Raw genomic sequence first — 27,803 nt, 5'->3', positions numbered from 1 at the left:
ACCTCCACCACTCGCATTTGTGTCTTTTCTGTAAATGTTATAACCTTGTATTGCTACCACTGTATCATCAAAGGTATTGTCTAAGTGAGTTTCAGAGATAGTCAGAATATGAATGTCCTTTGTTACTGGCAAGTTATTAATTGCATGAACCTTCTTTGTTAAGCTACATATGTTAACGTAGGCTATTTTGAGCACTTTTCTGGTATGCTTGTTTGTTTTCATTGCTTTACTGGGAAGCTTAGCAGAAGTAAATAGTCTCATGTCGTTTATGCTAGTGCAGGGTGAGTTGCATCCAGTGGTGTTCCTACTAGAGCACATCTCCTCAGTGCTCACAGCATCAATCTGGTTCATAGGCACATGATTGCTGCATACAATAGCTGTAGGATCAGCAGAGGCATTCAGGCCAGTTAGAGGGACATACATCAGATTAATTACATGGCGTCTACCAATGCCCCTGCTATAATGTACATTTGCCAAAGCATTATGATGACACAATGGTAGGGGGTAACTGAGCTGGGCTTGGGTCATGAATCACATACAGGTACTTTTGAATTAGAAACTTTACAGTGTAAATGCTGGATACTGTATGTTGTACATACTGTATGCTTTTATTGCTGCCTTGGAAATATTGCCATACATCAAGTTTCCCCTTGAAATGTGTGAATGATGTGGTATTTGTTCTAATATAATGTTCTATTTGATCTAATATAATGTTCTATTTGATCTAATATAATGTTCTATTTGATCTAATATAATGTTCTATTTGATCTTATATGATGTTCTATTTGATCTAATATGATGTTCTATTTGATCTAATATAATGTTCTATTTGATCTAATATAATGTTCTATTTGATCTAATATGATGTTTTATTTGATCTAATATAATGTTCTATTTGTTCTAATATAATGTTCTATTTATTCTAATATAATGTTCTATTTGATCTAATGTAGGACATTATTATTATGCCTACCACAAACACTCCTGTCCTTATGTAACTTGGGTCCTCCTATTCCTATGCAATTGTCCTAAAGTATTGCTCTCAAGTGGATATTTGCATATTACACAAATTTACAGGGAACAGTCAGAAGCAGAAGCAATGAATCAGCATTAATCAGTGCCCTCTCTGCCACCTCTGGCCATCTAACATGATACAGTACATTTCATTTCTCTACACCACATTATTAAAAGCAAATTAAAATCAATATACCATTAGATCAGTAATCCATCACAGATAGAACAAGCATCCTGGCAATTGTCTCTCAATATTGTACAGTATGCAGTCTACATTTGGGAACTGACTGTTATGACCAGCATGCTGTGATTGTGTTGTAAAATATGTGTCTGGAGAAGTGGAAAAACATTAACAGACTAAATTAAAGCTCAGGTCCATGGAAGTCCAGTCATTATTTGCCATTGGCAAGGGGATGATCAAAATAAATTAGATTTGTAAACAGAATACTAATTCATATCATCATCAAACATTTTGTGCATTCAGTGTCACACTATTTAAGTTAGATTTTCTGACAACCCTTTCACCAAGTCAAATAATGTCATTTTTATTGCTGGGCTCATTTGCAATGCATATTTGTTGGGGTGCCTCCTCCCTTGTCATCCCTACCTGTGTCTGACTCTAGCTACAGTACATCTCTCCAAGGGCACAGTGAGAGTGCAGGTAGGGTTGATCAGTCACTGGTCAGCTCCATGGTGTAGAGGGGTCACCTCCACCAGTCACACTACAGGAGAGGAGACAATAGAGGGACCAACACAATGGACAAGAGACGGTATAACCTGGAGCCACCAGAGGTCAAACTCTACTTGGTCAAAGGAGACAGGTTTACCAAATGGTCAGAGGTGAGTTGGCTACTCTTGAAAGTGCAGTAAATTCCTGGAGAAAATATTCTATTGAAAACAAGTTCATTAGTTCACTTTGAATGAGAATCATAGAAAGATCTCTCCAAAATACATTGCATTTACAAAGTCTCCATTGATGTAAAACATCCATTACAATTTCCAGTGTTGCCTCTATAAATAATACAAGCTGTCTGTCCTCAAGACCCTGAGCTATAGCTCTGTCACAAAACGAGCTGGGCCAGGTATAAATTCTGTGATAAGGTTTGCAATAACTCAAAATGAATTTCTCCTCAATCAGGAGTCAACCAAGACTGTGCCTGTCACCATGAAAATGGACCCTAAGGGCTACTACCTCTACTGGACTAACCAAAGCAAGGTAAGGTAACAGAAGTGACATTGCACAATGAGATAATTACTGCCAAATAATTGGGTTACAGTGAGTAAATATTGCCCCCTTATATAATCTGCCTGGTTGCTTAGTTGAGCAGTTTAGGTCCTTATGTGTTAAATCCAGTCCATGTGAAATGTGTTCTGGCTGCCTCAGGCTCCACAGCTCTAGAATGGGGTCCGTCAGGCTGTGGGATGACTTAGATCCTCAACCGCTGTAACCACAATGTACTGTATGTTAACAGTGAATTAGATTTAACTGAGGAATGGTTTACAGCGTTGCATTGCGCCTCACAGTCCCAGCAGCCTTGTGGATTGTATTGATTGAAGCTGATGTGGGTTTTACCAGCCTGCTGCGCTGCAAAGATGAATTCAGAACAATGTTCATTGGGCTCTTCTTCTCTCTCTCTCTCTCTCTCTCTCTTTTGCTCTTTCTTTCTTTCCCTCTCTCTCTCTCCTCTCTCCTCTCTTTCGGCACCTTCTGGTCTGCAGTACATTCTGATGCCCACCGAGGCTTAAATACACACGTGTGCTTACAGTGTGGGAGCTTCCATACAGAGTATTCATGCAAGTAATAGAAAAGCATATTACAGTTGAATATGGGTGAAGCCTATCTCTTGATGCAATCATAAAATAATAATTGTTTTATCATAGTCAGAAAGATCATTTGTTTTCTCAGTATGCAGTGGGTTCTACTTCACACTGAGTGTACAAAACATTAGGAACACCTGCTCTTTTAACGACAGACTGACCAGGCGAATCCAGGTGAAAGCTATGATCCTTATTGATGTCACTTGTTAAATCCACTTAGTGTAGATGTAGTGGAGGATTTTTAAGCTTTGAGAGAATTGAGACATGGAGTGTGTATGTGTGCCATTCAGAAGGGTGAATGGGCGAGACAAAAGATTTAAGAGCCTTTGAACGGGGTATGGTAGTAGGTGCGAGATGTATGGTAGTAGGTGCGAGGTGTATGGTAGTAGGTGCGAGGTGCACCGGTTTGTGTCAAGAACTGCAACACTGCTGGGTTTTTAACGTTCAACAGTTTCCTGTGTGTATCAAGAATGGTCCACCACCTAATGGACATCCAACCAACTTGACACAACTGTGGGAAGCATTGGAGTCAACATGCCCCGACAAGGGGGGGGGGGGGGGTGCAACTCAATAATTGGAAGGTGTCCTCAATGTTTTGTACACTCAGTGGGTTTTAATTGTATAATTCCCCATTCCTAGGAGACAGAGTTCCTGGATGTTGCAAACATCAGAGATACCAGATCAGGAAAATATGCAAAACTTCCTAAAGTGAGTACCATTATGTATGAGCTATAATGCTTTCACTGCTGCGTGATCCACTCAATACAACCATTCTCTATCTGTTTGTCTGTAAAAACCTCTGCATGCATTCTGAAGTGTGTTGTATAATTGAGGGGGAATTTGCATTGCAAAATCAGCAATAAACACAATGCCAGTGCACACACACACCCAGACACACACAGTGTTAGTGATGTGATTGCAGCCAAAGCGAGAGCCCAGCTGTGTGATTTCTGTGCTGCAGATCAAGCTGTAGAGATATGATTGAGTTTGACAGTTTGAATTTCTCCCACTGCTTTCTCCCACACTGAGCTGTCTCCATAGAGAGTTTCAGTGTGCAGCCATTACTCCCTACTACTGGGGGAGGTCACAGCTATTCCCTGGGGGATAAACAACATCATCCCCATAGCTGGTGTGCCATCTATCTATGCAGTCTGTCTTATGTGTTGCCGTCAAGGAGAGCAGTTGCTCTTCTATAAGCCATGGATACTGTATCAAAACAAATGCTGTAGCATCATTGATATGTTGGTACTGTAGTAGTTGAGGACATAGTAACTCCCCAGTTCCTCTGCAGAGCTGCTGCTCTCATGTTTCTCAGCTCTGGTCGGGAGTTTGCATGCACTGATTTGCCTGGTCCAGCTTGAGCTCCCAGGCGTCCTGTGTATGGAAAACAGACACTAGGGTGCAGCAGGGCTCATTTCCCTCTCTCCAAACAGACATTGCGATAACATAGGTACAAAGGAACAATTACTTGTGGTCACTGGAATTTAGGTTTTTACAAATGTCTGTCCGTTCTCATCAACAGCACCCTAAAGTCAGGAATGTGTTCAACCTGGATTTTCCAAACAGCGACCATCTAGTCAAAACCCTGACTGTTGTCACAGGCCCTGACATGGTGAATTTGACTTACCACAATTTCTTTGCTTACAAGGAGAAAGTGACACAGGTAATACACATTAATAATCCTTACATCGTTTCATCTTCTTTACAGCAACAAGACATAACCAGAGCTCATACTGCCCATACTGCATGTAAAATAACTTCAAATGATTAAGTGTCATACACACACACACATATATATATATATATATATATATATATATATATATAAATTAAACATAATGAGATAGGTATGTAAAGATCGAGAGTAAATTTGCCTATCAGCATCACCTTACCACCAACATTTGTTTAAGTGATATTCGTTGCCTGATTCCATACTGGCTCTGCAGCTCTATCCTCAGGTCAACCACTAATATATAAGCCTTCATTTCCACCACAAAGCAGCCTCTGTCCTAGCCCTCTTTTTGAGTGTACGACTACAATATCCGGTTTTAATAAACTCTAATGAAAATAACAATTGATAGACAGTCAACATGCGTGACTCTCTCTTCCTGAAGCACATATCAGTTCCGTGCCCCCTAGTGGTCACAAATAAAACAATATTATCAGGACATGTCGTAAATCCAGACAGCTATTTCATGCAGCTATGGTGTGATGTTGTAGAACTGGGCTGCTGATATCCTGTCCATTGCTTACAACCCATCGAGGAACAACGCATGCAGACAAGTCTTCATGGAGAAAATGTGAGTGGACATGGACCGGTCTCTCTATGTTGTTAGCCAGTAAATTAGATTACATTTTTTTTGATAAACCTCTCCATCCTAGGTATGTCCGCATCTCCCTTCAGACCAATAAGGATGGCAAGATCCCTGTCAAAAAGTGAGTCACAGACAATGTCATGTCAAATTGGTTTAACACCTGCACTCTTAGGGGGAAAAAAAGGTGCTATCTAGAACCTAAAAGGGTTCTTTGGCTGTCCCAATCGGAGGGTTCTACATGGAGGGTTCTACCTGGAACCAAAAAGTGTTCTCCAATGGGGACAGCTGAAGAACCCTTTTGGAAACCTTTTTTCTACGAGTGTACAACAACAGTTGAACAGATTCAGTCAATTTAAACTACATTCAAGCCTCTCATTAGCTGTCTTTATTTCCATCCTCAGTATTTACAAGATGTTTCCAGCTGATAAGAAGAGGGTGGAGGGAGCTCTAGCTTCAGCACACCTCCCCAAAGGAAAGGTCAGAGAGAAACCCGGTGTTTTTCAACAGTCACAATTCTGGGGTCTGCACCCATGTAGTCCAAGTACTTATCGTAATCCTTTTTAAAGGTGTATCATGAATTATTTTCAGTAAAGTGTCATAATGTGACAGGCTGTTGTGTGTTCTCTCAGGGTGACACTATGAAGCCGGACGTCTTCACTGAAGCTGCTTTCAAGCTCTTCCTGATGAGTCTTTGTCCCCGGCCTGAGATCTATGAGATCTTCACATCCTAGTAAGTAACATTCATACTTACCAATTGGAGAATACAGGCATGGGGTGATGCCAGGTGTAATTGTCATCATGTTCTCCTCAATGGTTGGTCGGTCGAGTGTCCAGCTCATGCATTAGTTCCCTGGCTCAGGGTTTGTCTGGGCCCTGGCTGATGTAAGATGCTGTTGATGGGATTGTCACGGCTGATTGTTCCTCCAGCTCTGCCAAGGCTAAGCCCTACATGACCAAGGAGAGCCTGGCCAAGTTCGTCAACGAAAAGCAACGTGACTCCCGACTCAATGAGGAGCTATTCCCCCGCTTCAGACCTGACCAGGTGAAGGCCCTTATCGAGAAGTACGAACCCTGTTCCTCCAACTCCAACAGAGGTAAGAGACTCATATATACAGTTTGATTACTAAAGGTCAGGACAAGAGAACTAACATAGAAGTCTAAATCATCACATTACTACTGCATTAGCCAACCTTCATCATTGACTACACTCTATTCCCAATCGTTACTGTATTCTAAATCCAGTGTTTTATAGAAGAGAGATGTGTAACACTGTTATAATGTACAGGTATCTTATACTACAGGTCAGATTTCTCCGGAAGGTCTGCTGTTCTACTTGATGGGGCCTGAGACATCTGTGGTCATACTGGACAAGTTGGCCAAGTGTCAGGACATGAGCCAACCTTTGCCCCACTACCTCATCAAGTCTTCCCATAACACATACTTGACGGGTGAGACAGGAACAGTCTTTAAACTATCACACATTTCAACAAAGCTATGGTACACAAGGTTGTAAAAGGCTACTCAGAGCAATGCAAATGGGAATGCCTATTTTTCTTATCAGAAACTGTGAGCCCAGAGCTAGTCGTCGAAGCAATAGAAAGACAATGGCTGAATGATCTTTGACAAATCCTTTCTGGTTATTTCCTTAATTGAAATGACCGGAAATCTTATAGACTGTGGTTTTAATGCATCTTTGAGTGTCTCTAAAGTGTAAAATGACCCCCCAAAAATGTTGTGATCCCTCCACAGCTGGTCAGTTTTCCGGCGTGTCGTCTCCAGAAATGTACCGCCAGTGTCTGCTGGCCGGCTGCCGCTGCCTGGAGCTGGATTGCTGGAAGGGAAAACCACCGGATGAGGAGCCTATTATCACCCACGGCTTCACCATGACAACTGAGATTCTGTTCAAGGTCAGGTGTCAGTCAGCCCTCGTCTCTCAGTGCTGGACAGTGCAATAGTGCTGTAAAACCAAATATTCATACATTTTGAAAGGAATATACAACCTATTTTGGGGGGATTCTCGCCTTAGCCTCAATGCTAGAGAATAGTCCTACTGATCCAATATGGTGCGTGCCAACCAAAGACAAAGTATCTAACTAAATGTACACCATTGACCCATTGTGACCACTGTTGCAGTCCCCATTTACACAGCCCTGATTCATTAAGACTCACAGACAACAGAGATAGTGTCACTAATGCCTGGCCCTGACTGTTACTGTTACGCAACGGTAGTCCAGACCCAAGCACCTACAGTAGCAGTGCCCCAGGAAGTGGCCCCTGCTTTACGTCTCACAGTGACAGCTTTCTTTGTGGCTCTGCCAGCAGGTGTCAATAGAGACACAGTGCAGAGTGTCATGTTGGGCCTGGGCACTGGAGCCCGCGTGCAGCACGGCAGCCTTAGCACACCACACCATATGTCCCCTGGGCCCCTCACTCAACACTGCCATTTAAGGGCACCCAGAGCTTCACTCTAACTGGCACACAGACCAAAACAAACGCCTCAGCATAGTTTACTGTCAAACACGGATTTCCTCCAGCCTTGATAATGTTTGGCCTGCCTCCAGCTCGTTTAGCTGGGTCTGATAGAGTTGTGTTGATACGGCCAGTCATGCTGTGTGTCTACTTAGTATGTCCCAGAGTCCAGATTGGTCTGTCTGTCTGTTTGTCTGTGTGACAGGATGTGATTGAGGCCATCGCGGAAAGCGCCTTCAAGACGTCACAGTACCCCGTCATCCTCTCCTTTGAGAACCATGTGGACTCGTAAGACAATGCATTTCACTCCTCTTTTCAAATTAAAAGCATGCAAGTTTAGCATTTAGTGCCCCTACCATCACAAACATTTCTTTGGGTTCTTAATATCATGTGACTATTTATATCATATGATTGACCCTGTAACCTGCATGTAGACAATAATGGATTATCATTGAAGCTGTATTATGTTTTTCCAGGGTGAAGCAGCAGGAGAAAATGGCTAACTACTGTAAGACCATATTTGGAGATATGCTGCTAATGGATCCTCTGGACAAGTACCCTGTGAGTGGGACTGTCTATTAGGAACAAACAAGTCCATTTGTCTCAGTCATATCCATTCATGGACAAGCCATATTCATTTTCATCTGTTAAACATAAGAAGTTCACATGGTGTGTTGAGGCGCCACTATAACCTGGAGTTCGATCCGGGAGCCCTATAGGACCACGCACAATTGGCCCAGCGCTGTTCGGAGTAAGGGAGAGTTTGGCCGGTGGGGCTTTCCTTGGCTCATCATGCTCTAGCGACTAGTTTTGACAGGACTGGTCGACTGCAAGCTGACTCCAGTCGTCAATGAATCAGTGTTTCCTCCGACACATTGGTGCGGCTGACATCCGGGTTAAGCAAGCAGTGTTTCCTCCGACATATTGGAGTGGCTTGACATCCGGGTTAAGCAAGCAGTGTTTCCTCCGACACATTGGTGCGGCTGACATCCGGGTTAAGCAAGCAGTGTTTCCTCCGACACATTGGTGTGGCTTGACATCCGGGTTAAGCAAGCAGTGTTTCCTCTGGCACATTGGTGCGGCTGACATCCGGGTTAAGCGAGCAGTGTTTCCTCCGACACATTGGTGTGGCTGACATCCGGGTTAAGCGAGCAGTGTTTCCTCCGACACATTGGTGTGGCTGACATCCGGGTTAGGCAAGCAGTGTTTCCTCTGGCACATTGGTGCGGCTGACATCCGGGTTAAGCAAGCAGTGTTTCCTCTGGCACATTGGTGTGGCTGACATCCGGGTTAAGCGAGCAGTGTTTCCTCTGACACATTGGTGTGGCTGACATCCGGGTTAAGCAAGCAGTGTTTCCTCCGACACATTGGTGCGGCTGACATCCGGATTAAGCGAGCAGTGTTTCCTCTGGCACATTGGTGCGGCTGACATCCGGGTTAAGCGAGCAGTGTTTCCTCCGACACATTGGTGCGGCTGACATCCGGATTAAGCGAGCAGTGTTTCCTCCGGCACATTGGTGCGGCTGACATCCAGGTTAAGCGAGCAGTGTTTCCTCCGACACATTGGTGCGGCTGACATCCGGGTTAAGCGAGCAGTGTTTCCTCTGGCACATTGGTGTGGCTGACATCCGGGTTAAGCAAGCAGTGTTTCCTCCGACACATTGGTGTGGCTTGACATCCGGATTAAGCAAGCAGTGTTTCCTCTGGCACATTGGTGCGGCTGACATCCGGGTTAAGCGAGCAGTGTTTCCTCTGGCACATTGGTGTGGCTGACATCCGGGTTAAGCGAGCAGTGTTTCCTCCAACACATTGGTGTGGCTGACATCCGGGTTAAGCAAGCAGTGTTTCCTCTGGCACATTGGTGCGGCTGACATCCGGGTTAAGCGAGCAGTGTGATAAGAAGTAGGCAGCCAGGCGGGCCATGTTTCAGAGGATGCATGACTCGAACTCTTGCAGAGAAGAGCCAAGAGACCTAATGCGAGGAGAAAATGGTGTAGGAAATACACTTGTGACCATAATAGTGAAGACATAGATAACACATATGGAATCATGTAGTAAGAAAAAAGTGTTAAACAAATCTAAAAATATTTTATAATTGAGATTCTTCAAAGTAGCCACCCTTTGCCTTTATGACAGCTTTGCACACTATTGGCATTCTCTCAACCAGCTTCACCTGGAATGCTTTTCTAACAGTCTTGTTGGAGTTCCCACATATGCTGAGCCCTTTTTGGCTGCTCTTCCTTCACTCTGCATTCCAACTCATCTTAAACCATCTCAACTGGGTTGAGGTCGGGTGATTGTGGAGGCCAGGTCATCTGATGCAGCATTCCATCACTCTCCTTCTTGGTCAATTAGCCTTTACACAGCCTGGAGGTGTGTTAGGTCATTGTCCTGTTGAAAAACAAATGATAGCCCCACTATGGGCAAACCAGATGGGATGGTGTATCGCTCCAGAATGCTGTGGTAGCATGCTGGTTAAGTGTGCCTTGAATTCTAAATAAACCATTGACAGTGTCACCAGCAAAGCACCCCCACACCATCACACCTCCTCCTCCATGCTTCACGGTGGGAAGCACACATGCGGAGATCATCCATTCACCTACACTCACAAAGACAAAGTGGTTGAAACCAAAGTCTCTTCTTATTGGTGTCCTTTATTAGTGGCTTCTTTGCAATTTGACCATGATGGCCTAATTCTCACAGTCCCCTCTGAACAGTTGATGTTGAGAAGTGTCTGTTACTTGAACTTTGTGAAGCATTAATTTGGGCTTCAATTTCTGGGGCTGGTAGCTCTAATAAACTTATCCTCTTCAGTAGAGGTAATTCTGGGTCATCCTTTCCTGTGGAGGACGTCATGAGAGCCAGTTTCATCATAGCACTTGATGGTTTTTGCGACTGCACTTGAAGAAACGTTCAAAGTTCTTGACATTTTCTGGATTGACTGACCTTCATGTCTTAAAGTAATGATGGACTGTTGTTTCTCTTTGCTTATTTGAGCTGTTCTTGCCATAATATGGACTTGGTCTTTTACCAAATAGGGCTATCTTCTGTATACCACCCCTACCTTGTCACAACACAACTGATTGGCTCAAAGGCGTTAAGAAGGAAAGAAATTCCACAAATGAACTTTTAACAAGACACATTTGTTATTTCAAATGCATTCCAGGTGACAAATTATTGAAGCTGGTTGAGAAATTGCCAAGAGTGTGCAAACCTGTCATCAAGGCAATGGTTGGCTACTTTGAAGAATCCCAAATATAAAATATATTTTGATTTGTTTAATACTTTTTTGGTTACTACTTGATTCCATATGTATTATTTCATAGTTTTGATGTTTTCACTATTATTCTACAATGTAGAAAATAGTACAAACAAAGAAAAACCCTTGAATGAGTAGGTTTGTCCAAACTTTTAACTGGTCCTGTATATATACGGTCTATATCCTCAGTTTAAACGTACATGAATTTAAAGACCGAACCTTCACCCTCACCACCTTTTCCTGTTTCACATTACTACTACAGTTGACTCTTATCAGCCTCTATAGCCTTCTAAACTGATTTATGTGTTAAGCTAACCAGTATTGACCTTCCCTGAACAGAGCACAAGTACACTGTATGTGTGTTGCCACCTGAGTGTGTGTGCGTGTGTGCCTGGCCTCCTTCCCTGAAGTGTGTTTTCTCCCATGAGCAGATGAAGCCAGGTCTGCAGATCCCCAGCCCAGCAGAGCTCATGGGGAAGATCCTGATCAAGAACAAGAAGGGCAGCCATGGGAAGCCCAGCCCCAAGAAGACAGAAGAGTCAGAGCAGCCCATAGTCACAGCTAGCGCTGGCCAGGAGCCCAACCAGACAGGCCCTACTAACCCTGAGGACCAGTGTGTGACTGGTGTGTAATACAGGGCACAAACCAAATGACATTGTATGGTGGTTGTACTGTATTAATCCTCCAGATAATGCTGCAGCCACATTGTTGTAGTAAATATTGAGGCTGTATGTGTCTTATGTCCAGAAGGGGAGATGACCATGACCGGGGAGGAGGTGACCATGACCGGGGAGGAGGTGACCATGACTGATGACCATGAAGAACAGCAGGAGGATGAAGACCAGGATGAGGAGAAGATGAAGAACTCGGACGAGGTATGGCAAGATGGTGTTTTGAAGCCTCTTTCTATGTCAGTAGATGTTTCAGACAGGAGCTAACTTCCTGTCTATCCTCCTATAGGGTACAGCGGGACAGGAAGTGACAGCGTATGAGGAGATGTCTGCCATTGTCAACTACATCCAACCCACCAAATTCATCTCCTTTGATAACTCCCGAAGTAAGTTGTGATTTGTTGATGCTAATTTGGGGCAGGTGTTAAACGAGGGTAACTTGTCCCTCTACAAAAATAAGAAGGAGCAGTTTTAAAATAATAACGTTATATGATATAAAACTTTACACAAAGTAAATGTCATATTACTGTTTATCTAGTTGTTGTTGCTGATGGAAACTAATATTCTGCTTGATCACTCTCATTCTCCTGTGGACAGAGAAAAACAAGAGCTACCTCATCTCATCTTTTGTAGAGACCAAAGGGGAAAGTATGATCTCCAAGACTGCAGTGGAGTTTGTGGAGTATCCTTTGACAACTGTTTATTTAGCTCTGATTGAATTACTCTCAAATCATTTTCTGTCACATTTGTGAATGCAAACCTCCTTAGTATGACTACCCAGATACAACAAGAGGCAGATGAGTAGGATTTACCCTAAAGGAACCAGAATGGACTCTTCCAACTACAGCCCTCAGCCCTTCTGGAACGCTGGCTGCCAGATGGTGGCGCTCAACTACCAAACTATGGGTTAAGCTATATCAGCTGTCTGGGATTGGTATTAGTTTATGGCTGACAAACTGGTGTGACAACTCCTGATTATTCCCATTATTTGTGTTAGTCATGATAAGGCACACTTGCAGTTTGTTTCCTGAAATTGTACTCTTGAGTCGGAGAGTGAGTAGCGTTTCTTATGTCCACCACTGGAGGTCAGTGTTGTACTGTTTTGAGTTGCACAATGGTCTACTGCACATGCCATAAAAAGACAGATCCATCTCACATTTGTGTTGTAATGCAGTAATGAATTAACATGTTTTGAAATTGTGAAATGTTCTGAAAATGTAGTTTTCCCCCCCAGATTTCCCAATGCAGCACAACATGTCTCTATTTGAATTCAACGGGAGGACAGGCTACCTCCTCAAGCATGACCTCCTCCGCCGTAGTGACAAGAAGTTTGACCCCTATTGTGAAAGGATCGACACCATTGTGGCCAACACACTGACCATCAAGGCACGTTTATGCCAACCTCACAGAGAGAGCAGCAGACCTCAGCACTATTCACTATTCTTGCTTTAGGTTTTGGTTGCAGGCATTTAGACAGTTAATTTTAAAATGATAGGACTAAAATGTGTGAGTTATAATGTAATTATACGACTGTTATGGTCATTATCAAACTGCATTCTGGATCCATTATTCATTATTCATGGATTAACTTTGGGAGAACTGCTTCAGCTGGTTGTTTACAGCTCGGGGCTACTTTCCTCCCACTTGTTTTGATGTCATTAGGCTCTCGCTCTCTCTCTCTCTCTCTCTCTCTCTCTCTCTCTCTCTCTCTCTCTCTCTCTCTCTCTCTCTCTCTCTCTCTCTCTCTCTCTGTGTCTCTCTCTCTCTCTCTCTCTCTCTGTGTCTTGGCTCAATATGCCTGTCTGTTTTATGATGTGTACAGGCCTGCTGTCAGCTGTATTTTCTTCCTTATTTACTCTTGGCCTACATGTGTTTCTAAAGGTTATAGTGTACAGTACACTGTATATCCATTACCATAATTCCCTTCAGATATACTCAGGCCAGTTCCTGTCAGACAAGAGTGTGAAGACAGGCGTAGAGGTGGAGATCATTGGGTTGCCAGGAGACCCCAAGAAGAAGTACCGGACCAGGTGGTCAACCACACCGAACGCCATTAACCCAGTTTGGAATGAAGAACCCTTTGTTTTTGAGAAGGTATATTCATTCAATTCGTTCAGTTCTAATTTTTTATAAGCAAACAAATTTGCCTTGTCGAATGCATGTCAGAAGGGTCAAGCTTGTTGTTGTGTGGACAGATCCTGCTGCCTGACATGGCATCTCTCAGGGTCGTGGTTCACGAGGAGGGAGGGAAGTTTCTGGGCCACAGGATCATCCCCATCGAGGCCCTTCAGTCAGGTCTGTTTGATAACATGTTACATAACCTTTCTCCTATGTGTAGTAACACTGTCATTACTCCAGTGAAAACACAGTATGAACATGGTGTTGTTACAGTGTTAAGTGATTACAGATTTACTACACAGATATAAGAGTAATTTCATGTAAATAGTTATCTATTTCTACCTGGGTTTAAAATGTCACGTCTACCCAGAATTCCAGAGCATGAGGCTGATTGAAGTAGACCTTGCACCAGAAGGCTTCTGCGTTTGTCTGATTGATTCATGGGGTTTGTGCTCTGCAGGCTTCCAGCACATCTGTCTGCGCAGTGAGAGCAACATGCCGCTCACTCTGCCAGCTCTCTTTGTGTACATCGAGGTCAAGGACTACATCCCTGCTGCTTTTGCAGGTACAGTACAGTTACTTTCAGTTCCTATTTCCAGAAAACGCACAAAATCATTTTAATTTGCATGCTTATGCCTAATTTGGGCAGGTAAGATTTAAGCCTATAGATGGTGTTTTAAGAGTAAATTATTATTTTGCACTGAGTGACTGATTATGAAACAGGTCTATAACGTGGTGTAATTTGTTCAGTATTGTCTTGTTCTGTCCCAGATTTCACAGATGCCTTATTCAACCCGACAAAAAATTCTGAGAAGACAACAAAGACGACAGAGGTAAATCAATTCCAAGACAGAACTCATTGATCCATGAAAATGACATGTTTCACTCCCAAGGTCCTCATCCTTTTACAACAAAATATGTCCATAGTGAGATGCTTACTGAAAATGGCTTAAGTACTGAAAAGGGATTTGTGGTTTTATAAAGTCTTTCTTATGGGATTGATGCTCTTGTGTTCTGTTCCCGCAGTCATCAGCAGACTACATCTCCCCATACGAGATGCCCCTTGTTAACGTAATACCGACTGTTGGAGAGAAGGCTACATATACAAAAAGAGGTAAAGGAGGCTGTTTCCTGTTGGTAGGGCCAAGTTATCTATTCACTAGAGTTTGAGTGCAAAAGTGTGTGAAAAGTAATGCTGTTTTGTAGTTCACTGAGCTCTTTGCCAATGCTGTTTCACTAGAGCCTGAGACTAAAGCTCCCTCTCCAGTGGAGGAAGCTGATACTACCACTGGTACCCAGGATACTCCGCCTACTCCTGAAGAGGCCCCTCCAGAGCCTGAACCCAACATGGACTCACCGTCTCCCGCAAACACCATCAGTGTGGAGGTTGAACCTGTTCCAATCATTCAGCCATCTGTTGTTGACCCCATCCAGAGTGTAGAGCACGTTACAGAGCCTGAGGCCCTCCCTAACACCCCTGATGTGGACCCAGAGGCTGCCCTAGCCACAGAGTTGACCCCTGACCCTAAGGTTGACTCTACGGCCTGTACAGACCCCAACAGTAACGTCGACCCCGCCCCAAATGTTGACTCCACTCTAGATGTTAACTCCAATGTCATCCCTACCCCTGATCCAGATGTTGAGTCCACTCCTGTTGCCGACCCTGCTATAGCTCCTGTCCCTCCATCTGAGCCCAGCTCATCCGATCCTGCACCTGAGGACGCCACTCCTCCAGATGACAATGAAGGTAACGCCAGTGACTCTTCTATGTCCAGAATATACTTTAAAAGATTAAATGCATACAGTACCAGTCAAAAGTTTGGACACACCTACACATTCAAGGGTTTTTCTTTATTTTGACTATTTTCTACCTTGTAGAATAATAGTTAAGACATCAAAACTATGAAAGAACACATATGGAATCATGTAGTAAGCAAAATAGTGTTAAATAGTGTTAAACAAAAACAGATTCCTCAAACTAGCCACCCTTTGCCTTAATGACAGCTTTGCACACTCTTGGCATTCTCTCAAACAGCTTCACCTTGAATGCTTTTCCAATAGTCTTGAAGGAGTTCCCACATATGCTGAGCACTTGTTGGCTGCTTTTCCTTCACTCTGTCTCATGTCCATTGCTTTAGTTTCTTGGCCCAAGCAAGTCTCTTCTTCTTATTGTTGTCCTTTAGTAGTGGTTTCTTTGCTGCAATTCAACCATGAAGACTTGATTCTCGCGGTCTCCTCTGAACTGTTGATGTTGAGATGTGTCTGTTACTTGAACTCTGTGAAACATTTATTTGGGCTCCAATTTCTGAGGCTCGTAACTAATGAACTCATCCTTTGCATAAGAATAAATAAGAATTTGTTCTTAACTGACATGCCTAGTTAAAGGTTAAATAAAAATAAAAGCAGAGATAACTCTGGGTCTTCCTTTCCTGTGGCGGTCCTCATGAGATCCAGTTTCACCATAGCGCTTGATGGTTTTTGCGATTGCACTTGAAATGTGATTTCTTGAAATGTTTCGCATTGATTGACCTTCATGTCTTAAAGTAATGATGAACTGTCATTTCTCTTTGCTTATTTAAGCTGTTCTTGCCATAATATGGACTTGGTCTTTTACCAAATAGGGCTATCTTCTGTATACCACCCCTACCTTATTACAACACAACTGATTGGCTGAAACGCATTAAGAAGGAAATAAATTCCACAAATTAACTTTTAACAACGCACGTCTGTTAATTGAAATGCATTCCAGGTGACTACCTCATGAAGCTGGTTGAGAGAATGCCAAAAGTGTGCAAGCCTGTCATCAAGTCAAAGCGTGGCTACTTTGAAGAATCTCAAATGTAAAATATATTTTTTGGTTACTACATGATACTTCCACATGTGTTATTTCATAGTTTTGATGTCTTCGGCATTATTATACAATGTAGAAAATGGTAACAATAAAGAAAAACCCTGAGTAGGTGAGTCCAAACTTTTGACTGGTACTGTATATCAGAAAAAATAGGAGCAGTGTAAAATCTGACAACCTCCAACCATATTGTCCCCTTTCCTCTTCTCCTCTTTTAGAGCCATCCACAGTTCCATGTGAGGAGCTACTACAGCACAAGAGTTTCCTGAAGGTCACCAAGAGACAGGAGAAAGACATGAAGGAGCTGGAGAAGAAGTTCCAGAAGAAAGGGGAGGAGTTGATCCAGAAATACAGCGACACCTTCAAAGCCCTCAAGAAGAAGAACTCCATGAAGAAAAAAGAGTAATGGAATACAGTCTTTTTTACATTTTCTTTTAGCCTTGTGTTCATCTTATTCCCATCTGATCCACTAGGTGGTGGTGGCAGACACACCAAATGTAATCAAGTTGCTTTTCTGTTGGCCAGTTTAATTAACAATAATTATATTTAGACCAATAATAATTCGTTTCAGGGAGATTTTGAATATTCTTTATTTAATGTTTTTTTTGGTAGAGTAATTAATGGAGGGATAATGATATCCTATATGAAGATATGTTTTTAACTTGCAAAGACATAAAAACATGTTTTATTTAACTAGGCAAGTCAGTTAAGAACAAATTGTTATTTACAATGACGGCCTACCCCGGACGACCCTGGGCCAATTGTGCGCCGCCCTATGCGACTCCCAATCCCGGCCGGTTGTGATACAGCCTGGATTTGAAACAGGGACTGTAGTGACACCTCTTATATTGAGATGCAGTGCCTTAGACCGCTGTGCCACTCGGGAGACTTACCCAGTAACCTTTCTTGGAAAAGCCATGATTATGCACTGTCAGAAGTGCCAACCACATTATTGATACTAGGAACAGCAGTGTTTCCTGTCCTCGTATCCTGACCAGTTAAACTTGGGGCCCTGGTCAGGTCACATTATCAGGAAATAAACAACCTGGCCCTACAATCGTACTTTATTTATTATTTTATTATGAACTTTTATTTTAACATGGTGTCATATTGAGACCAAGTCTTTTTTTCGAATGATCCTTGTACAATACAAACACAAACATCAGTACAAAACACAATAAAACACTACATGACAAAGCATGATAATAAAAAACAGCGATTAGCCATACTGATGGGATGAAGTAACAGACCTCCATGTGAGGCAGTGATGTGCAGAGCCCCCTGGTAAAGCTCCTTGGTAGAGCCCCTGGTAGAGCTCCTTGGTAGAGCCCCCTGGTAGAGCCCCCTGGTAGAGCACCTTGGTAGAGCCCCCTGGTAAAGCTCCTTGGTAGAGCCCCTGGTAGAGCTCCTTGGTAGAGCCCCCTGGTAGAGCCCCCTGGTAGAGCACCTTGGTAGAGCCCCCTGGTAGAGCTCCTTGGTAGAGCCCCCTGGTAGAGCTCCTTGGTAGAGCCCCCTGGTAGAGCCCCCTGGTAGAGCTCCTTGGTAGAGCCCCCTGGTAGAGCTCCTTGGCAGAGCCCCCTGGTAGAGCTCCTTGGTAGAGCCCCTGGTAAGACCCCTGGGTATTACAGGGGTCAGCAGACAGACTCTATTGTAGCGTCTAGTGTCATTTCATGTCCAGTGCCTGGTCCCTGACGTTTTAACTGTGTCCCCCAGGGTAGGGGGTGAAACGGCAGAGCCCGGCCCCAGGGTGGAGAGGGTGATGGAGCAGAAGGAGAGGCTGCAGGTGGAGCTCAAAGCTCTGTGGGTGGAGCAGTGTGATCAACTGAAGAAGAGGAAGGAGCAGCATGCCACTGAGGTACAGTAAAGTACAGACCAACTCTACCTGCCAGAGTCGGTTTGATATGAAGGATATTATTGATAGTTATTTGCATAAACATACTGTATACTCTTATTCAAGGATGTATTTCTTTTTACATTTAATCTATGTACTGGATAAGTAGTTGAGGTAAGATTATGTTTAATCCCCACCACCATGCACCTAACTAACCTCAGAGTGAATCTCACTTCCTGCCTTCAGCTGATGGCTGGGAGCCAGGCATGTAAGCACAGTATTGATTATCCATCACAGCCAGGTGCTCTTGGGTGCTCTTAGCATAAGCTCTGGATCTGCATCAGATAGAGGTCAATCAGGTTGTGACCTCACCACTCAGGGAATAGACTCCCCTGGCCCGGAAGGCCAATCGAGTGTGTGACAGTAGCATCTCGTAGTCAGGTCTCAGCCAGAGTCACAGTCAGAATCACATTCAGCCGGAGTCACAGTCAGAATCACATTCAGCCAGAGTCACAGTCAGAATCACATTCAGCCGGAGTCACAGTCAGAATCACATTCAGCCGGAGTCACAGTCAGAATCACATTCAGCCGGAGTCACAGTCAGAATCACATTCAGCCGGAGTCACAGTCAGAATCACATTCATTCAGAGTGCATGGAAATGCATAGCAAAAGTTGTGTTACAGTAGTTTATTTATGTCTGAAGTTTAACAGCATATACTGCATGCTGTTTATCAGATCTCTAACACATTTCAGGGGTAACTTCCACTAGGTATGTTTTGCTGTTGGTAGAGCTGCCACATTGTCACTGACGTATCCTGTTTCCTGTGTGACAGCGATTAGCCAAACTGTTGGAGATGGCCACAGAGAGACACATCAGTGAACTCAACACTCTGGCGAGGTAGGCCAACAGACACCTCACAGTAGCCTTCTGCCTTCCTAAATTCAGGATCTTTAGATATATAGCAAATATAAGGAACTTATACAGCTAACTGGCAAAATAAAGAAACACTTGAGTAAATTAGGAAGACAACATATATTGAAAGCCGGTGCTTCCACACAGGTGTGGTTCCTGAGTTAATTAAGCAATGAACATCCCATCATGCTTCGGGTCATGTATAACAATGCCCAGTTCCCCATTATTTTGGCCTCCATGGCAAGAAGTCATCTCCAGTGACTATGAAAGAGGGGTCTCAAGGAGCATAGGGGGTTTAAAGGGTGTGTGTGTGTGTTTCTCAGTCACCAGATCTCAACCCAATTGAACACTTATGGGAGATTCTGGAGCAGTGTCTGAGACAATGTTTTCCACCCCCATCAACAAAACACCAAATTATGGAATTTCTTGTGGAAGAAGAATGGTGTCACATCCCTCCAATAGTGTGTGTGTGTGTGTGTGTGTGTGTGTGTGTGTGTGTGTGTGTGTGTGTGTGTGTGTGTGTGTGTGTGTGTGTGTGTGTGTGTGTGTGTGTGTATGTGTGGGTGTGTGCGTGTGTGTGTGTGTGTAAAGCATGTGCTTGCATGTGTGTGTTAGACAGGGAAAGTATTTGACCTTTTGCAAAGAAAATAACTGAAGTAATAAATGATTCAGCCATCCTTGCAGGTTATTTAGGGACCTCAGGGACCAGGCTATTCAGAGACCTCAGGGACCAGGTTTTTCAGGGACCTCAGGGACCAGGTTATTCAGGGACCTCAGGGACCAGGCTATTCAGGGACCTCAGGGACCAGGTTATTCAGGGACCTCAGGGACCAGGTTATTCAGGGACCTCAGGGACCAGGCTATTCAGGGACCTCAGGGACCAGGCTATTCAGGGACCTCAGGGACCAGGTTATTCAGGGACCTCAGGGACCAGGCTATTCAGGGACCTCAGGGACCAGGCTATTCAGGGACCTCAGGGACGAGGCTATTCAGAGACCTCAGGGACCAGGTTTTTCAGGGACCTCAGGGACCAGGCTATTCAGGGACCTCAGGGACCAGGCTATTCAGGGACCTCAGGGACCAGGCTATTCAGGGACCTCAGGGACCAGGTTATTCAGGGACCTCAGGGACCAGGCTATTCAGGGACCTCAGGGACCAGGCTATGCAGGGACCTCGGGGACCAGGTTATTCAGGGACCTCAGGCGGTTTATGCTGGTCTGAAGTGTGTGGGTTTTTGTGTACAGTATGTGTGTATGAGAGAGAGATAGACTGTGCCTATATCTGTGTGTGTGTGTGTGTGTGTGTGTGTGTGTGTGTGTGTGTGTGTGTGTGTGTGTGTGTGTGTGTGTGTGTGTGTGTGTGTGTGCGTGTGCGTGTGCGTGTGTGCGTGCGTGTGTGAGTGTTATCCAGTTTCCCCAGCTGGCAGATGGTTATCTAATGCCTGCCATTAGCCACCAGGTGATCAAACAGCAGTATGAGGGATAAGAAAGCCTCTGTTTTAACTCATCAAACAGACACTGGACTACTTTATTGACCCTTTTTCACTTAGAAAATATGAACTGGAACATGGTCACACAGCCCGGCTGCATAAGACGCTTTATTGAGTGGGAGAGTTCACGTAATGGGCTGAGTGAGGCTTTCACTTGAATGGCCTTAAAATCACACCCAGTGATGTGCGCTCTCTGTTTCCTCCCCAAGTGAATCGAAGGAGGCAAAGAAGAAAGGGATGTCAAAGCGCTCAGGTTCAGACAAGGCAAGGTGAGCTGAATGTGTGCTAATGGAATCACATTAAAGGGCGCTCATTTTACTCATTGATTCTGTCATTGTTCAATGTACTGGTACAGTACAAACAGTACAGGGCTCAAGGTTCAAGGTTCAAGTGTTAATGTCACGTGCACAAGTACAGTGAAATGCCTTTCTTGCTAACTCAAAACCCAACAATGCAGTAATCCATAACATAAAAATAACATAAGGTAAAACAAAAACGCACAATAATTAAAAAATAGGAAATAAGAAGAACACAATAAAATAAGAAGCTATTTACAGGGTCAGTTCCAGTACCATATTTACAATGTGCAGGGATAGGTGGTGCTAGGGTAAGATATGTATAGGGGTAAGGTGACTAGGCATCAGGATATATGATAAACAGAGTAGCAGCAGGGTAAATTATGATTGTATGTGAGTGTGTGCATGTGTGTAGAGCACAGGGGGTTGGTAGCACCTGAATTGGGGAGGATGGGCTTGTGGTAGTGGCTGGAGCGGAATCAGTGGAATGTTATCAAATACATCAAACACATGGTTTCCATTCCATTTCCTCTGTTCCAGACATTATTATGAGACTTCCTGTCCTCAGCAGCCCCCTGTGGTATAGAGTCAATGTCTGCATGATATGTGTGTGTTGGAGTGTCATTGTGAGTGAGTGTGTAGAGTCCTTTAGAGACAGTGCAAAGATGTAAATAAAATACAAGGGTCAACTGAGATAATCCGTGTAGCGATTCTGTAAGCTACTTAGCAGTGTTTTGGATTTGGGATAGAAGCTGATCAGGAGCCTGTTGGTGTCAGACTTGATGCAACTGTACCGCTTGCCATGTGGAAGCAGAGAGAGCAGTCAATGGCTTTGGTGGCTGGAGTCTTTAATGATTTTCCGTGCCTTCCTTTCACACCGCCTGGTATAGAGGTCCTGAATTGCAGGGAGCTCAGACCCAGTGATCTCTGTAGCGTCATGCGATTGAGGAAGGTGCTATTGCCATACCAAGCAGTGATGCAGCCAGTCAAGATGCTCTCAAGGGTGCAGCTGTATAACTATTTGTGGATTTGAGGGCCCATGCCAAACCTTTTCATATCAAATCAAATCAAATGTATTTATATAGCCCTTTGTACATCAGCTGATATCTCAAACAAATGGCCCATGCAATGGAACCTAGGTCCTAGGAGTATTTGAAATATGCAGAGTATACAGAGCTTTAAATGTAGGTTGGAAAGCTAAATTGCTTCCACGTGGCAGAGTGCTGCTGTGTTCTGAGTTGGAACAACTTTGTCATAGACATAGACTACATAGTTTAATGGTACATAATATATATATATTTCTCTATACCTAGGCTGAAAAGGGCAATGAGCGTGGACCTGGCTGAGGAGGCTGCAAAGACTGATACAGTGGCAAGTATATTCCCTTTGAAATAAAATAGAGCCAGCTATTATAGATGCCTCAGGTCTATGCTTTAATGGCAACACCTGGATGTACACGTGTCTCTGTAATTGATGCAGTACTTTCCACATCCATATAGAGAAATTCACATGGTTTTCATTCTCATTTGTCCATCTACTGTGGTAGACTGGGAGAGTAACTATGGTTACACTGAGCTAAAGAGCTTTTACAGAAGTGTACCGTACAGAAAAGTGTCTGATTCATTAACATGACCACCCTCTCTGTTTACACACACTCCCACGTGCATGTGCTCTCTCGCTCTCTCACACAAAAAAAGAACACACACACACACACACGCATTGAGTTGAGTGAGGAGCAGAGCACTCACTCACCTCAGAGAGAGGACAGAGCACATGTAGAGTGGAGAGATGACTCACTGAGAGAGAGGTGGTGTTGCTCTCCTCAGCTGTTTACCATGTTGGCTCATCAGGAGTCATCCCAACTGTCCACAAGCACATCACTTCTACTCTGCTCCTTTCACACCAGTTCAACCAGGTTGATCTGAACACCTCAACGAAGGAGGGTTTAAAAGCATATTTTTTGTCTCTTTCATGAGTCTCTGAGAGGGGTTATGATGTGATAACGTCTTTGGTCAACCCAGCTTGTAGCTAATGTTTCACAGCGTAAAGAGCACTTGATGGAATTGGTCCAATCTGTTGTGACCCAACAGTATTGATCTCCTCTCAGATTGGATCCTCCTGGGTTTACTGTACAAGATACCTCACACTGTCTCTCTCTCCTCATCTCTCTCTCTGTGTCTCTCTCTCATACTCTTCCTGTCCTTCAAGCATTTACACTTTCTCGGCGCACACACACACAGCCATACAAAGCCTCTGCTCTCATTGACATGTTGGTACTGTACTCTTCTAGTCCACAGACAGCAGTCCTCAGCAGGATGCTCTCGTGAAGAGACAAACGGCCACACTGGATGAGATCAAAGGCATGGCCAATCAGGTACTGTAAACAAATAAACACACACACACACACACACACACCTGACCTGGGTTCAAATACTATTTCAATGACTTAAATGACTTTCACATATATTTTGAAGTAAGTATTGATATTTTTGGGGTTGAAAATACAAGCAGTTGAATATTGGACTGTATTTGGAAATACACTTTGAAAGCATTGGCATCTTTTTGAAAATACTCAATTACACAGAGTATTTTCAAATACAAACAAATGGTCCCATGCATTGGAACCTAGGTCCTAAGAGTATTTGAAATAATATATTAACCAAGTATTTGAAAACATTTTCAAATAGTAGGCTATTTATAGGAAATTATTTGAAAAAATACTTCCAATATAAGTAATTGATTTGGGACAGATAATTAGAAAATACAAAAATACACAGAAAGTAAGTATTTAAATAACAAATAATCAAATACACATGTATTTGAACCCAGGTCTGGCACACACACATGCAAATGCACACGTACATGCACATACACACCTGTCCACACGTGTCCGTATGCATACATGGGTATAAAGTGGCGGTTGTCATAAATGTTATTTTAAGAGAATGTCCATCCAGGCCAATCAACATCCAATATGTAAATGACGTAACACATGTAATGATGCATGATGTATACTGTCTTCTGCAAGCACAGAACAGGTCCTATAAGGCTACTGGTAGACTAATCACACATTTGATTAAATCTAACTTGTGTCAGATACAGTATAGTTCAGATATTAATGTTTGATGAACGTATAGATTACACAGTAGATTTTCCAGTTGACCATGTGTCCAAAATGAAAGACATGGATGAATCCACCTTGCCCTGTGGATAACATCTATAAAAGATAATTATACAGTGCAAATAGAGGCATTTTCAACTCTAACCTCTTCCTCTCTCCTGCTCTCTCTGACCTCTCACCTCCACCTATCTGCAGCTCAATCAGGAGGCCCTGGCGGAGTATGAGAAGAAGATTAGGTCACTTCCGGTTGATCTGCGGGAGGCTGTGAACGTGTGTGTGGGGGCCCACTTCCCTGAGCACATAGACCAGGCTGGGGAGAAGCAGCAGGATGGGGTGGGCTTCTATGGAAATGTCTTCCTGGGGTAGACATGCTCCTGGATCTTTCTCCTTTCCTCTGTATGTGGTCGATATCTGAGAACATCAGGTGTGACATGTTAGAGGTGTTGATACTACAGTATGGGATACAAATTGGAAAGTTATCAATGAGTTGTAATGATAATGATTTATCAATGAGTCAATATAGAGATCAGTACACATTTGGGATATTAGGAACATGTGCCTCTGCCTCTTACTGAAGTCATATGGTCACAGCCTCAAGTGGTTCTCTTTCTTGCTAAACCTTTTACTGCAGTGGGCTAAATTAGGGTCACAGTGTTTCTTGGTTCTCTTCAACAAATCTACTTTGAAACTTAAGTATACACCACCTCACACACATGGTTATGGGCTTTAAAAAAAGAAGACACCTGTACCATGTCAGAGATGTATTACATGTTGAGTTTGCATCCGAATATTACACTTATATATTCATCACAGAAGACTGAAACTGTAGAAACTGTTTTTTTCTGCGTTGAAATTATGTTCATGTTTATTAATTATGAAAAATATGAATAACATTCCACCTATGAGGTCACTAGAGGGGGATTTCGTCATTTGACGACAGGAAAGAGACAATTAGATTGATGAATTAGGTATAATGTGGAAAGAAGTGACTTTCTCTCAGTCTACTTGAATCGAGTGGATAAGTCAATCTGTCACAGTTCAATTGGACTGGGCTTTATTAATTTGATACTCCCCCACACATTTCAGACATTGGCTTTATGTACATGAGAGCACAAAATCCATTTTGTGATTGTAATTTGCTGAGAAACTTTAAATAAAGGAAAGGTAGAAGTTTAAACTGTTATCAGAACAGAGGAGTAGGCCATGATGCTGGCTTTGTGTCAGTTATATTCTGATGAATTTAGATAGACTTACTCTCACTATGGGAGACTATCTTTACCAGCGTCTGTGTGGTTAGTAGCAGTGATGTTATCTATTTATGTGTTTATTAAATTACAATTTCGTACTTAATTATGTCACTAAAGGAACTTTATCTGCATTATGGATTACAGTGCCTTCGATAAGTATTCAGACCCCTTGACTTTTTCCACATTTTGTTAGGTTACAGCCTTTTTCTAAAATTGTTTAAATAGTTGTTGCCCCTCACCAATCTACGTATATTGACAAAGCAAAAACAGTTTTTTACACATTTTTGCTCATTTATTAAAGATATTACATTTACAGAAGTATTCAGACCCTTTACTCAGTACTTTGATGAAGCACCTTTGGCAGCGGTTACAGCCTTGAGTCTTCTTGGGTTTGACGCTGGGAGCTTGGCACACCTGTTTTTGGGGAGTTTCTCACATTCTTCTCTGCAGATCCTCTCAAGTTCTGTCAGGTTGGATGGAGAGCGTCGCTGCGCAGCTATTTTCAGGTCTCTCCAGAAATGTTTGATCAGGTTTAAGTCCTGGCTCTGGCTGGGCCTCTCAAGGACATTCAGAGACTTGTCCCGAAGCCACTCCTGCGTTGTCTTGGCTGTGTGATTACAGTAGGTTGTTGTCCTGTTGGTAGGTGAACCTTCGCCCCAGTCTGAGGTCCTGAGAACTCTGGAGCAGGTTTTCATCAAGGATCTCTCTGTACTTTTTTCTGTTAATCTTTGCCTTGATCTTGACTAGTCTCCCAGTCCCTGCCGCTGAAAAACATCTCTACAGCATGATTCTGCCAGCACCATGCTTCACCGTAGGGATGGTGCGAGGTTTCCTCCAGACTTGGCACTTAGCATTCAGGCCAAAGAGTTCAACCTTAGTTTCATCAGACCAGAGAATCTTGTTTCTCTTGGTCTGAGAGTCTGTAGGTGCCTTTTGGCAAACTCCAAGTGGGCTGTCATGGCCTTTTATTTAGGAGTGGCTTCCATCTGGCCACTCTACCATAAAGGCCTCATTGATGGAGTGCTGCAGAGATGGTTGTCCTTCTGGAAAGTTCTCCTATCTCCACAGAGGAACTCTGGAGCTCTGTCAGGGTGACCATCGGGTTCTTGGTCACCTCCCTGACCAAGGCACTTCTCCCCCGATTGCTTAGTTTGGCCGGGTGGCCAGCTATAGGAAGAGTCTTGGTGGTTCCAAACTTCTTCCATTTAAGAATGACGGAGGCCACTGTGTTCTTGGGGACTTTCAATGCTGCAGAAATCTTTTGGTACCCTTCCCCTGATCTGTCCAATAAATCTAATTTACCACAGGTGGACTCCAATCAAGTTGTAGAAACATCTCAAAGATGATCATTGGAAACAGGATGCACCTGAGCTCAGTTTCAAGTCTCATAGCAAAGGGTCTGAATACTTATGTAAATAAGGTATTTCTGTTTTTAAGGTTTAATATACTTCACTTTTTCATTATGGGGTATTGTGTGAAGATTGTTGAGGATTTTGTCCCATTTAATCCATGTTAGAATAAGGCTGTATCGTACCAAAATGTGTAAAAAGTCAAGGGGTCGGAATACTTTCCAAAGGCACTGTATTTACTGTATGTTTATTGTTATAAGACAGTTGTTTTCAGAGTTTATGGTTATATATATACCTTCTGATAATAAACTTTCAGTCACACTGCTTGTTTGTTTCATTGTGTTTGTGTGTGTGTGTGTGTGTGTGTGTGTGTGTGTGTATGTGTGTGTGTCCGCATTTGTGTGTGTGTCCGCGTGTGAGTGTATATGAGCTTGTAGATCTATGTGATTGTGCTTGTTTGTATACTGGAATATATTTGTACCCTAATGACAAGCATATACAGGGTGAATCATCAGCAGCATGTCCACTGAGTGAACTGAGTGCATCTGAATGATAGACACAGTGAAGACAAGGGAGAAGCAATTTAGTAAAGCATGCAAAGGCACTAGGCTATTTGAGCTCACTGGCTCTTTTGTTTTGAAGCAGATCCAATGCTGTTTGATGGTGGTGGGCACGTGATTGAAGGCAATGACACATGTGAAGCCTGGTTCCTATTACCAGAAAGCCTCCGTCTCTCTCTCTACTTTCAATACAAGGAAACCCGACATTCGAGCGCTGGCAGATCTTTTGCTGTAACTCTGCCCATGATGGCCATCAATCTGGCAGACAATGGTCTTACTCATTCATAATTACACACAATTACAATGCTCTTTGTATCTGTCTGTTATGATTTCAAAGCCGTAAATCGCTGATTCATTCCCTCAAAAGCGAGGCGATGACAGAGGCATGTGGAAAGTGCGAGGGTCACACGAGACATTTGGGAATACGTTGTCAGGAGCTGAGGAGTTGAGACATTCATCCACAGTGGTAGTTAGATGAGGGAGA

At 43.3% G+C, this 27,803-nt stretch overlaps 1 protein-coding gene across 1 annotated transcript; it reads left to right on the top strand.

The window, feature by feature from the left end:
• The first annotated feature begins 1,605 nt into the window (after positions 1–1,605).
• On the top strand, positions 1,606–27,077 carry LOC135525941 (1-phosphatidylinositol 4,5-bisphosphate phosphodiesterase beta-2-like). The gene is made up of 32 exons (XM_064953915.1): positions 1,606–1,854; positions 2,153–2,230; positions 3,472–3,540; positions 4,355–4,495; positions 5,053–5,132; positions 5,215–5,268; positions 5,549–5,624; positions 5,777–5,877; positions 6,075–6,241; positions 6,449–6,595; positions 6,897–7,054; positions 7,822–7,904; positions 8,093–8,177; positions 11,307–11,499; positions 11,623–11,750; positions 11,836–11,932; positions 12,144–12,228; positions 12,328–12,452; positions 12,781–12,932; positions 13,476–13,640; positions 13,742–13,841; positions 14,125–14,229; positions 14,436–14,497; positions 14,691–14,778; positions 14,905–15,411; positions 16,731–16,914; positions 18,226–18,367; positions 19,178–19,242; positions 20,956–21,015; positions 22,356–22,413; positions 23,333–23,416; positions 24,359–27,077. The coding sequence occupies exons 1-32, from the start codon at positions 1,771–1,773 to the stop codon at positions 24,527–24,529; spliced, it is 3,894 nt and encodes a 1,297-aa protein (XP_064809987.1). The 5' UTR covers positions 1,606–1,770; the 3' UTR covers positions 24,530–27,077.
• The last annotated feature ends 726 nt before the right edge of the window (positions 27,078–27,803 follow it).

This window comes from Oncorhynchus masou, chromosome 32 (assembly GCF_036934945.1).
Source record: "Oncorhynchus masou masou isolate Uvic2021 chromosome 32, UVic_Omas_1.1, whole genome shotgun sequence".
Lineage (NCBI taxonomy): Eukaryota > Metazoa > Chordata > Actinopteri > Salmoniformes > Salmonidae > Oncorhynchus > Oncorhynchus masou.
Note: the sequence above shows the minus strand (reverse complement) of the source record. Positions and strands in the feature narration are given on the sequence as shown.